This window comes from Dendropsophus ebraccatus, chromosome 2, assembly GCF_027789765.1.
Source record: "Dendropsophus ebraccatus isolate aDenEbr1 chromosome 2, aDenEbr1.pat, whole genome shotgun sequence".
Taxonomy (NCBI): Eukaryota; Metazoa; Chordata; class Amphibia; order Anura; family Hylidae; genus Dendropsophus; species Dendropsophus ebraccatus.
The window spans coordinates 186,888,390-186,901,886 of NC_091455.1; the positions used below are offsets into that span (position 1 = coordinate 186,888,390).

At 43.6% G+C, this 13,497-nt stretch overlaps 1 protein-coding gene across 1 annotated transcript in view; it reads right to left on the reverse strand.

The window, feature by feature from the left end:
* Positions 1-13,497, reverse strand: part of LMBR1 (limb development membrane protein 1) — a 93,662-nt gene that overhangs the window by 30,935 nt on the left and 49,230 nt on the right. Inside the window, exons 6-8 of the mRNA XM_069958891.1 lie at positions 5,395-5,521; positions 1,782-1,850; positions 1,300-1,364 (exon numbers count right to left, since the gene is read on the reverse strand). Of these exons, the coding sequence (XP_069814992.1) occupies positions 1,300-1,364; positions 1,782-1,850; positions 5,395-5,521 (261 nt within the window). The remainder of the gene's footprint in view (positions 1-1,299; positions 1,365-1,781; positions 1,851-5,394; positions 5,522-13,497) is intronic.

A 13,497-nucleotide genomic window follows, 5' to 3' on the forward strand; every position in this document is an offset into this window, starting at 1 on the left:
TGGCCGTGTTTTTCCAAGCCTGGATAACCACATAGTCGGAGAACAACTAGTTAAGACTCTGCTCATTACTTTTATTAGTTAACACCTAAATGTTACAATAAGGAAAGGGGAAAGAAAACCAACAAATAAAAGACAGTTTGTTTACTGAACCGTAATTAAAGACTTTACAATAGAAGAAGTAAAAGACGTAAAAAGACAACATACAATTTTATAAAACAAAAAATAATTAATTGTGTAAACATAAAGGAGTAGCAGAAGTCAAGAGATGGGTCTGAAGATGGAGAAAAATAAGGGGGAAAGTCTTCAATGGTCAGATGCCAGGAAAGGAATGACGGTGACAAATAAAAGTAAAGTTGTGGGCTGAGGTCCTGGGTTCATGAGACTAAGGGCTTGGGATTGATGCAAGAGGGGTATAAAGAGCTGAGGAGGAATGTTGGAGGAATTCAGTGGCTGTCCACCAGAACAAGGGAAGCCTCAGAGTGAGGAGTGAATTAGAAGAACGGTGCGCTCCTACTTGACTTAAGAGTGTTGAAACAGGACAAGCAAGAACTTTTTAGGATGGCTTAGAAGAAAGGAGAAAAAAAAAATTTGTCAATTAATTGAGCCCGTCACTCTGGTGTGTTTCAGCCTCCGTGACAGTAAGTAACTCAAAGGGAATAAAACGCACATAGCTGACAATAAAAGAGCCCAAAATACTAAACCCATTCAATTATAATAAAAAAATATCACCAAAGCTGATGCTTAATGGGAACAAGCATTGTTCTGCAGCAGGAAGACTGTGTACGATAGGTCACTTTAACAGCAGGAAAAAAAATGGGTTTGATTTATTTAGAGACATTGACTACACCACTAATGAACAATTATTAAAAGGGGTTGTCCAGCGAAAATCTTTCCCTTTCAAATCAACAGATATCAGAAAGTTATAGAGATTTGTAATTTACTTCTATTTAAAAATCTCAAGCCTTCACATACTTATCAGCTACTATATGTTATGCTGGAAGTGGTGTTTTATTTTCAGTCTGACACAGTGCTCTCTGCTGACATCTCTGGCCAAGACAGGAACTTTGTCTCGGTTATATATAAATCCCCATAGAAAACCTCTCCTGCTCTAGACAGTTCCTGTCTTGGCCAGAGATGTCAGCAGAGAGCACAATGTCAGGCTGAAAATACAACATTTCCTGCAGGACATACAGTAGCTGGTAAGTATTGGAAGACTTGAGAGATTTTTTAGTACAAAAAATATATTTATGTAATAAATATAATACAAATAAATAACACACAGGCATTGAAAGGACTTACTGTCGGTTTCACCAAAAGCTGCCCCATTACTGCGAACATTCGTGAAAGGCCAACGGGTGTACATACTGTAAGGGGATAAAACCAAGGACGTCATTCATATTCATACATGTTTTTATAGCCATCATACTACCAAATAAGACTATTAGATTGTAGCCTAATCTGGGGCAACTTTAGACTGTCTAGTCTAAGTTCACATTTGGCTTACTTTGCGTCTAAATATTACACCAGAGTTTTGGCACACAGATTAAAACACAAGCCCCGCCCCGCCTCTTCCCACAAAGCCACTCCTATTTGTCAATTAAGCTAGAAAAGTATGTCATAATACATCACCTAAACCATTGTTCTTGCATTTACAATCCGCCACATTGTTCCAAAGTGCAAATGACCATTAAAACTTTATAATTCATAAGAAAAGAAAAAAAAAGACAAACACCAGTGACTTAATATGTAGCTAGTTTTTTTTTATAGGATATACTACTTACAGAGTAGCAGGAGGCATCCCATGAGTGAAATACAGGAATACAAGTAGGGGAGATAAAATTCCCAGAGATCTGATTAAGAAAAAAAAAGAAGGTAAATATAGTGTCTCAGGCATAAAGATCAAACCTAAATTAAAGGGGTTATCCAGCGCTACAAAAACATGGCCACTTTCCCCCTACTGTTGTCTCCAGTTTGGGTGGGGTTCTGAAACTCAGTTCCATTGAAGTAAATGGAGTTTGATTGCAAACCCCACCTGAACTGGAGACAACAGTAGGGGGAAAAGTTTTTGTAGCGCTGGATAACCCCTTTAATGGCCCATAACTTTAGAACCAAGTCAGCACCATGACACCTAGCATGTTCCTCATTCTTGAACTATTTTTGCAGTGTAGCTGGGTGTGATCCTGCAGAGGGAGGCCACTGCCATTACTGTCTGTGCCAAGATCAGGTCATCAGATCCACCTGAATGCCACTGCCCATCACTGCCACCTGCCTCTGCCGAGAGGATGAACATATACATATGTGCATAAAAAAATAAATCTATCTTTCTGGCTTCCATGGTACAGTTAGTATTATGCCACTCTCCTCTCTGCCGTGCAGCTGCTTCCAGGCTCGGGATCATGAGGTTCCAGGGCCTGCGACATCACAAACCCAGAAGCGGCCAAACAGCGGGGACCATGGTGACATAATAACGTAAGTGGTGTGGGGGCCAGAGGAAGTACGTAAAAGTTTTTTTTTTTCCTTGTCCAGACAACTCACTACATATCCTTATACACATGAGGCTGTAATGTACCATGTGTAATCACACCTTTCTATTATAGCATTCATTTGTCCAACAATGTGTGCTACAGTAGCTCTTCTGTAGGACTAGATCAGACTGGTTAGCCTTCAATTCCCAATCACATCACTGAGCTTCAGATGCCTGTGAAACTGCTGCAGGTTCCTGTGCCCTGTGTCCAACTAGCGTGGCCTAAAGTGTCTGTGCATTAGGCTGGCACAACCTCCCTGTCCCTCCTCCTCGCCCTCCTCATCATTAGGAATGCTCCAGGCAGGTATTCTCCTATTCCTCACCTGTGTGAACACAGCACATGTGTTGGATCATTAGGCACCCGTGCAGTGTTCAGACAAGTGTGGAATAGAAGTTGTTCTGCCAGGGCCATTCCTAATGGTGAAGAGGGTGGGGAGGACGGACAGAGAGGCAGTGCAAGGATAGGGCATAGATACTCTAGGCCACGCCAATTGGACACAGGGCTGCAAGTTTAAAAGTTGATTTTTAGGACAATAACTCCATCACCTGCCAAACGGACACAAGGACAGATCTTGGATTAAAAGCAGCTATCCAATGGTACAAGCGGTTTGGGGGGGGGGGGGGCTGATTGTGGGTACAGAGTCACTTTAAACCACTTCTGGTAGACACCAACCCCGGCACACCGGGAACAATTTGGCCAATGTGGGAATTACTTAGATCCTTAACCTCACCTCGCCAACACATCAACCTTAAGAACTGGCTGTTCATTTGCTGCCTCTATACACTGAGATGACAACCAGTAAGATCTAATCATTTATAGCTGCTGTCTTCTTCCCCCAGACACTTATTTTTGGCATCCTTAAAAAAAAAAAAGCTACCAGGAAATACAATATACATAATTGATCATTTATTAAAGTGACTTTACAGTGATCTCCATGCTGCAGTATAGACATCTGCACTGATGACAATGGTCAGTAATGGCTAATTCTATCTATAGGTTTTCATCTCATCTAGGTGTGACACCAGTGCACCCCAATGTAACCCAGCCTAGCCACAGACATCCCCTTTAATCGTATAAAAATATAGATTTATAGAATATGTATTTATATGTGTATACATATCTCAAATACTCTATACTAGTGAAATTATACATCCTTAGTTGTGTTGAGCCTGAATGTTTATGAGGCAGTTACAGCTGTCAGCCAAGTGACGAAAATTCTTCCTATGTGCTGATCAAAACGTTTGACATCGACAAGAAGAAAGTCTGATGGCATCCAGAAGTGTTCAAATCTTTATTAAATCATCTAGTACATACACACAACTTTTAGACCACTTGAAAGCCCCTATTACACCTAAAGACCTGTCAGGTCAGTGCTTGCTTCCTCCTCGCTCCCTGCTCGCTGCTGGTGCTATTACATGTGTCGGCAGTGAGCGGATAAAAAACGGGTGTGGCGAGGGCAGCTGAGGGGGGGGGGGGGGTACTTGGGCTGCCCAGGTGATCGCTAGATCGACCGGGCAGCCCATGGATGGCAGCGCTGGTCTGCTGCCGCTGCTCCTATTATACGTAGCGAAGGCAGCATATCGCTACTATCCTCATTGTTGACGTTTCAACGTGTTGAAAGACAAATGGTTGTCTTCTATTACACTAAGCGATTATCGGCCATAACGGGTAATAGGGCCTTAAGGGGTTGAAACATTGCATTTAAATACTTGGTGATCTAATAAAGATTTGAAGATGGACTCTAATTGATGCTGTCAGACTTCCTTCTTGTTATAAATATTTAGCCAATTGACAGGACTGTTGGCTACTTGCCGTCCATCCCAGTTGTCCACTGTACCCTTTAAGTCGCTGTTGGAACACTATGCTTTAAGTGACAGGAATGCTTTAGTATTAGAAATTAGCACAATGAGCGCAATTCAAGCTTACTCCGGTCTGTACAAACCCAAACGCTCTGCAATTAATTACCAGTGGCTGAAAAAGTTGGATGCAGCTGTAGGCAGTCCTGGAAAACATGGATACAGCCTATGGCCTATGGCTATATCCATCTTATCCAGGCAGTCTAAAAGTGACTCTGTGCTCACAATCTGCCCCCCACAAACCGCTTGTACCTTCGGATATATGCTTTTAAACCAAGATCTGTTCTGAAGTCCGTTCAGAAGGAGATGTAGTTATTGCCCTAAAATACAACTTTTAAACTTGCAAACCTGTGTCAAATTGGCGTGGTCTAGAGTGTCTATGCCCTAGGCCTGCACCGCCCTGCCATCCCTCCTCTCCACCCTCTTCATCATTAGGAAGGCCACTGTGCAGGAATTCTCCTAATCAACACTTGTCTGAACACTGCACATGAGCTGGATCGTTAAGGCACCTGTGCAGTGTTCACACAAGTGAAGAATAGGAGAACTCCTGCCTGGGGAATTCCTAATTGTAAAGAGGGCGGGGAGGAGGGACGGAGGGGCAGTGCAAGACTAGGCAGTGCAATAACTGCATCACCTGCCAAACGGACCCCAGGACAGATCTTACATTAAAAGCAGCTATCTGACAGTACAAGCAGTTTGGGTAGGGCAGAATGTGGGTACAGAGTGGCTTTAAGGCTGCATCCAACTTTTGCAGCCACCAGTAATCAAATGCCACACACTCGGGTTCCACCAAACCTGAGCATGCTAGAGCTGAGCTTATCTCTATTTAGTATAATTCCAGAAGGAACATCAGAGGAACTGCACTACCAGAGAATTCTAAGAAAACATGGCCCAGAAATGCTATATTATGGCGGCTACAATAATTTCCTATGAAAGCCATATTAAGAGATCACAGATCGTGCTTTGCAGAAAACAACCTAGAAAGGTATGCACTGTAGAAGGAAGGAACTTACCATACAATGACTCCATGCTTGCAGAGCTATTATCAATCAGGGCAGATGCCACCCACACGATGCCAAAAATAAGCAAGGCCAGAAGGATGAGCATGACCACTGTCTCCAATATCCGAGCTTTGATTCCCTTGGGGCAAACAAAAATATAAGTTATTGTGATATCTATTAAAAACATGAAGCTTTTGAAAAATTCAGCACAGTCTAAGAAATCAGAAAGTACCAATATGAGCTCTCCACTATATCCGCCTCCATGTTTTAGCCGCTGCTTGTCCAACCGTACAAAGACAAGAACATGAACATCTATCCAGTGCCACTTACTTCTATCTTACCAAGTCAATAAACACGTTACTCATCGTCATTGACAGGCGGATATTGTACTTGAAATTCACCAGAATAAGAGTGGATTGAGAGCTTATAAAAAGAAAACTCATGTATCAGATATGGCTTTCCCCAATCTACAAATGACTAATATGAAAATAAGATACAAGACTTCACCGACTTCAATATTCATAGAAGAACTAAGCTTTCCTGATAACGTCATCGCTGTGCAAAGCCATTTTTAAAAGATGGATTGTATTTCTGATTCTCAAGGCTGAGAAAGTGGATTAGCAAATTGTATCTGTGATTCCAATCAAGCGAATGGAAGACACTGGAGACCTGCCAAGATGTGGCATCGTGCCAAGAATCAGGCGCTACAGGTATGGTGAGGTAATCCCTATTAACTGCTGCTATAAGCAAATGCGTCAGCCTGAAGACTGCAGAGTCCTCGTGTGGACACTATCTACAATGCAAGGCCTTTGCCTTTTTTTTTTTTTTTTTTTTTGGTCTCTTACCAAATATGAACATAGCCTTGAAATATAAGCCTAACTCCAAAAATAAGCCCTGGTTACAGTCATCTGACCAGATCCCCGACGGCCAATCAGTGCCATACTTGTTATGCTCCGCCCACCTGCTCAACACAAACTGCTGAGGAGGCAGGAGGGGCATGGTGTGGCAAGGTACACTGGATATAGGGAGATATAAAGTATGGGGGATACCTGCAGAGGGGGAATGTGTACAGTATGAGGGGGGACTACAGAGGGGGGGAGGGAGCTGTACAAAGGGGGATGTATAGTGTACAGTATAATGACTACCTGCAGAGGGGGATGTATACAGTATGGGGGAACAACTACAGAGCGGGAGGGAAGTACAGTGGTACCTTGCCCTGCTCATTCCTTCATGCTCCCTGCAGTCTCTGTCCGCCCTTGTGTGACCCATCCTCTCTATTTCTGCTATAATGTGCTTACCCTCACACTCAGCTATACAAACTGCTGCTATAATGTGCCTGCACTCACACTCAGCTATACACACTGCTGCTATAATGTGCCTGCACTTACACTCAGCTATACACACTGAGAAGTTTATAGAGAAGTTTCTGTCACTGTCCTGAACAGTTCTGTGATTCTCACATCCTGAACACACACCCCTTTCCAACTGCTGTCATGTGACCACAAAGACTTCTGACAGCAGTCCTGCTTCTCTATTCTAGCCTGTTGTACTACACTCCTGCATTATGGGGATCTGCAGTTCCATCCTGTATCTACAAACTGCTGCTGTTTTTTCAGGTTTATGCACTTAATATACACAATACTCCACATGCTGATTGCTATATTGTACAGTAACTTATAATATCACATATTCCGCTGTTTCTCATTGTTTCATCTGTTCTATATGTTCTTCAGAATAAAAAAAATCATTATTTATGGGGTGTGGAACCAATTGTCTGCATATCAGTGATTTCTTATGGGAAAATTTGCTTTGGTTTAAGAGTGGGTTTGGAAAACAAGCACGGTCCTCGAACAAATTATGCTCGTAATCCAAGGCACCACTGTATACAGTATAGGGACTACCTGCAGAGGATGCTGTAGGGACTACCTGCAGGATACTGTATACAGTATGGGGGAATAACTACAGAGGTGGGAGGAAAGTACCAGTGGGCTTCAGTGTTTCTCTGAAAATATGACCTACCCCCAAAAATAAGTCCTAGCCCTTTTTTTCAGAAAAAAAAAAAAAAAGACCCTCTCTTATTTTTGCACAGTGTGGTAATCTTTAGGCAGAAACAGGCATACATTTAGTAAGGAGGCTGTAACCTGTTCTTATTAACAATTACGTTTCTTCCATAGCTAAAGATGAGTAACCCTGCCAGGTTGGGCATCTTAATAGATTGCTATTGGTTATCATTTCAGGTCGCCATTAAAAGGCATTAACTACCGAGGACCCTCAATTCTCATCACTACCTGGCACATAAGACGTCAGCAAGAAGTCACCCATAAAAAATTGGAATTTCATTAGATTTGGCAATATGACAAACTCGAGAACCTTTACAAACCCCATGTGCGTGATATATCTCCCATCCAAGAAGTAATGTGGCAGAAGCAAACCTGAGAGAGGAAACTGCAGAATGAAACCTTACGTCTGGGCTACGTGGCGGAGGTGTACAGACAAAAGGTTGATATCATGTTGATGCAGGTCTGAGTGGCATCAGAAGCAAAGGGGAAAAAAAGCAAATTAAACCCAGACAGGCTTCAATAAATTAGACTGTTAACACTGTCTTCAGTTACATATCGAAGCGCTCGACCTTCAGACGGGAAGTTTTGAAGTCAGCGGAAATCCTTGATGAGGTTAACAACCCTATTATAGACACCTGCCTGCAATTGATTTTACTTACTGCCGGCACAGGCTTGGAGATGGATGGTTATGCAAGAAGGCATGTGCTGAGATGATCATACAATAGTGGTTGGAAAAAAAAAAGTATTTCAGTAAAAAAATAAATATGGTGACCCATCCATGATACAAATTAATAAAAACAAAAGGTTATACAGATGTACAATACACTTGGCAGCTTCTTCATAGGGTCTACCCCTTGTGTTATAGGTGAATCTCCTATTTTAAAGCCGCCATAATGCAAGGTCAATGTGAAGTGTGACGGACATGCTTGGGATAAGAGGCTTCACAATGCAGCTAGTGGTACTGCTGTAAGTGTGCACTGGTAGAAGCCGAATTTAAAAGGGGTTTTCCTTGTTTTTTTTATTGATTGCTCATCTTCAGGATATACCGTAATTGGTTGGATTCTGATAACCAGTGCTCTCCTGATCAGCTGTTTGCCAGAGCTGTGATACCTACATGCAGCCAGAAGCAGATAACTCTGTACATCGTATAGTGGCAGTGCTGGGTTACTGCCAGATTGAAGAGACCTCAAAACCTTAAAAGATGACTGGGAATTTTTGGTCAAGCCAGAATCTCCTCCAAAAAGAGAGACTACTATCTGCAGACGGTTGTGTTTGAGGTTTCTGTTCCTTGATGGTAGAGAATTGGGCGCTGGGTGGTTAGCAGAAAGACCATTGTAATGTGACTAAATGCCAATGCCATGCACCACTGGGGAAAAAAGGTATAGCTCCATTATGCAACATAGGGCCGAAGCAAAACTTCAATATAGGAGTAATTGCATCACTGTCATGGTTAACAGACAAATAAGAAATTAGAGGTGGCACTCACCAGCGTTCAGTAGACTTTATTCTTCAGATCTTGTTAAAACACAGTTCAGACCACATTGGGCAGCAGGGACAGCAACACCTTCCAAATCACTGCAGTTACACACAAAACAGCTGTCAGGAGTATTAGAAGGATGTTGGCGTCCTTGCCGCCCAATGTGGTATGAACTGGGTTTTACCGAAATCTTAAAAATAAAGTCTACTGAACGTTGGTGAGTGCTACCTCTAATTTCTTATTCATCTGATGTTCTTGTCACTAGTCATTATGCAAGAATGAGCACCCCCGTTTGTTAGCAACATCCACAAGGTCCCTTACACACCAAAACGACCCGGCGCAAACCCGTAGTGCCAACTGCTCTGCCTTGCAAAAGTTGAAACAGTAAGATATGGACCATTCACATTCATCTCTCTCAGTTGTGCAAAAGTAATAGGCACAACTTAATTGTAAGCCTTATGACCCACCGCAGCTGTCCGAGGACTGACACCAACACAGAGGAGCTGAAGTGTGAATGAAATGCAGATGCTCCCCAAAGAACCAGCAGGGCCCAGTGTAATTCCTCTTAAGAGTGGTGAGCGCAGACGACCATGAACAGTATGTTCAAAAACGTATAGCAAACGCCCTAGTGTGAATCATGGCAGTCCACATTCGATCCAATGGTCATGTATCCATTAAAAAATGTTTATTAATTAGGGATGGTCCGAACCTGCCGAGGTTCGGGTTCGTATGAACCTAAACGCTCGGCAGCAGATTCCCGCTGTCTGCCCGCTCCGTGGAGCTGGCGGATACAGCGGGAGTAACGCCTGGAAAACTGGGATACAGCCTATGGCTATGGCTGTATCCCAGTTTTCCAGGAGGTCCTCCCGCTGGATCCGCCCGCTCCACGGAGCGGGCAGACAGCGGGAATCATTACCGAGTTCGGACCATCCCTATTATTGATGCAACGCATTTCAGCTCTTTAATCTGGAAGAGCCTTCCTCAAGCACTTATACAACATACACTGCCATTCTGCTTTACATACAAAAGTAATCCTCTAGTTATCACAAATGCTTCCAGTTCAAACAACCAGGCTTCACATCCCGACCGTCACCCTTCCTAAGCTAGTACATGTGGAATCATCCCTCAATATCTACAGTAGCACAATATTATAATAAATAGCAATTACCTTGAGGAGTTCCCATGTCATGGCCGTAATAACCTATACATTACAGGCCCAAAGCCTGAGACTGCATCACTGAAAGATTCTAGTGATACCTTCGAATTTCTTAAAGGTGTAGCTAGTATATAAAAGTGTTGACAAAAACCTCTCTAAGGTGCTATTCCCTTAACATTTACCAATAGACCTGCTCTACATTTCTTCTGGAAAGTCTCCACTAAATGTTATAGTTTTGGTGCAGACTTTGGGTCCCAATAGATGGGCCAATGATGGCCCGATCAATAATGTAAATCTTGCAGATCAGCGCTCGTTTACTGGGCCTATTATACGGTCAATTATCATTTAGCAAGGGCTGCACAGACATTGTTAGAGATGTCCGTGCAGCCCTTGCCCTATTCTCTCCATTCTCCTGGTCTTGTCCTGTTCTCTGCTTCCTCCCTGGTGCTGCGGCTGTAGCTTTAGCGGCCTGTCTGAGCCATGTGGACCAGGACCAGGACCGCAATGACCAGGACCGCAACGGACAGCGATTGGCTGAGCAGCCTGTCAACTCAGACAGGCCTCTCTAAAGCTACAGCCACAGCATCGGGGAGGAAGCAGAGAACAGGAGAAGACTGGAAGCATGGAGAGGTGATGTATAACAGTTTATTCAATCACTAGCCGTCAGCTGTGCATCACTATTACATGTAGCGATGCACGGTTATCAGCCGATTATTTAAGGTCCGGACATAAAGACATGATCAGCTGATGACACGATCATCGGCTGATTGTTGTCTCTTTTACACAGAGCGATACGTGTAATAGGGCCCTTACTCTACATACAAGTGGCTGGAGATAGTAAAGTCTTTCCTGACTAACACAACTTCTATTACTTTGTGGTCAAGTGATTTGCAAACAAATCCAAAAGCAAAAAAAAAAAAAAAAAAAAAAAGTACCAGGGAGCAGATTTCTTATAAACTTACAAAAATATCAAACCTACCTAATTCTGCCCTATAATGCCAAGTGTTTCCATGGTGAATACTGCTAGGCTGAAACATCTTGACCCGCTGTAAGGTATGTAAACAGCACTTTATATGTGATACCTCCGCCCATGTAGAAAGCCTGGGAAAAACCTCGGAATTCATGGCACACTGAAAATAAATATCTCAGCCATTGTTCCCTTCCTCCAAGAAAAAAAAGAGAGAGAGGTCTCTTAGTAACATTAGGTTAAGGTTTGCTTAGCGAGCCGTTTGGACTGCAAGACATTTTCCGTCATCTAGAGAAGATAAATGTAAGCCCTGAATGGGAATATGAAAATAAAAGGCAGGTGCTGGTTATTCTAAGGCAAGAACTGAGAGCAAACAGACATGTTCATCACCTGTCTCTGTTGCTTTAGCTGGCGATTAAATGATCGCTCTGAGTATAGGGCAATATTAGTCTGCATGTTCAGCTGTCAGGTCAAAAGGACTCGCGTCTCATTGATGCCGTCGTCCTGCCATGTAGGATTACTCTCCACAAAGAGACACAATGGGAAAGAGTCGCTGGTGCCTTTTAACCAGCAGATCTCCATTTGTGTGTTCTGCAGCATTTGTATCAGATGGGAGACTCAGAATGAGGAGAAAGAATAGATGTGGGCAACGTGAGTGTAATGGGCATGTCACAGCCTGGCGGACATAACATGTAGTGAGGTTCACCGGAAAACTCAATCCTCACGGAAATCCACAACTGTAATTTTTTTTTTTACGTGTATTCTGATGGGGATTTATGAGCGCATTCACATGGCTAGAATCCCTGTGCCGTCGAATGCAGAATCGGCACCAACTTCTGCATCCACATTACATTACCGATTTGGAGAAGGCAATAGGTGCGGATTTCATGTCTAAATCAGCGTGAATTTTACCTACATGATTAACTTCTTACAGTAGTTTTCCAGTCTTAACACATGTAATGACATACTCACCTTTACAACCCAACACATGTAAAGACTAGTGATGTCACGATACCAGAATTTTCAGTTCGATACCGATACTAACATTTTTATTTTGATACTCAATACCAGTTCGATACTTACTAAAATATTTTAAAAAAAACACAACAATAGAAATATAATACTCCCTAGACAGCGAATATAATAAACCTGAAATGTTTTCTATACTCTTCAGGCCTGCACTATTACAGAGATACCAATTTATGGAGCTTTTTTTAATTTTATTACGTTAAAAGTAAAGGTTTGCGTTTTTTACATAACTGTGTACAGAGTACAGCGATCACTCAAACAACTGCGCTATACACTGCTCACTCGGCTCCGCTATACACTGCTCACTCGGCTCCGCTATACACTGCTCATTCGGCTCCGCTATACACTGCTCACTCGGCTCCGCTATACACTACTTAGCCGGCTCCGCTATACACTGCTCACTCGGCTCCGCTATACACTGCTCATTCGCCTCCGCTATACACTGCTCACTTGGCTCCGCTATACACTGCTCACTCGGCTTTGCTATACACTACTTAGCCGGCTCTGCTATACACTGCTCACTCGGCTCTGCTATACACTGCTCACTCGGCTCTGCTATACACTACTTAGCCGGCTCTGCTATACACTGCTCACTCGGCTCTGCTATACACTGCTCACTCGGCTCTGCTATACACTGCTCACTTGGCTCTGCTATACACATACTTATGCTGATTTCGGCACCTCACAGCCCCTGCACCTCCCCCACCTGCCAGCCGGCTGGATCCTCACATGTGTCCTCTCTCTCGGACCTCCCGCTCTCCCTCTCCAGCCTTCTCCTCCTTCCTCCTCTCTCCCTCTCCGCCCTCCTCTCCCTCTCCAGCCGCGGAGACCTCCGTGCAGCTCCAGCTCCTCTGCATAAATCATTTCAGCGGGGGTCTGCTACACACAGTAGCCGACCCCTGCTGCATATGGAGCGGGCTTAGGAGGGGTCAGGTGCATCTACACAGTTACATAGCCGGCACTAGCGATCGCAAAGTGCCGGCTATTTAAAATTGGCGCCGCCGGGAGCGGAAGGAGAGAGAACAGAGGAGGAGACTGCAGGGGCAGTGAGAGGCACATAGAGAACATGGCCGGCGCTCAGCTAGCCGCCGGCCGTGTTCTCTGCGTTATACTTTATGTTAAGTTGCCTAATAGTGCAGCTTTAACATAAAGTATCGATACCAGGAAATCCTGGTACCGAACCGTTTTTTAGCCCGAAATATCGATAGTAGTATCGATATTTCGGTGCATCGTGCATCCCTAGTAAAGACATAATTACTTTCTACAACCCAACACCTGTAATGACATAATCACCTTCTACAACCACCCTTATTACCACCTGACCCATTCAGCTAATCAGTGCACGCATAGGCATCTGCTGAATATAGTGACATTAACTCAGTGGTCTAACGTTTGTACAGGAAGACGCTGTTTAGACCACCCCAGT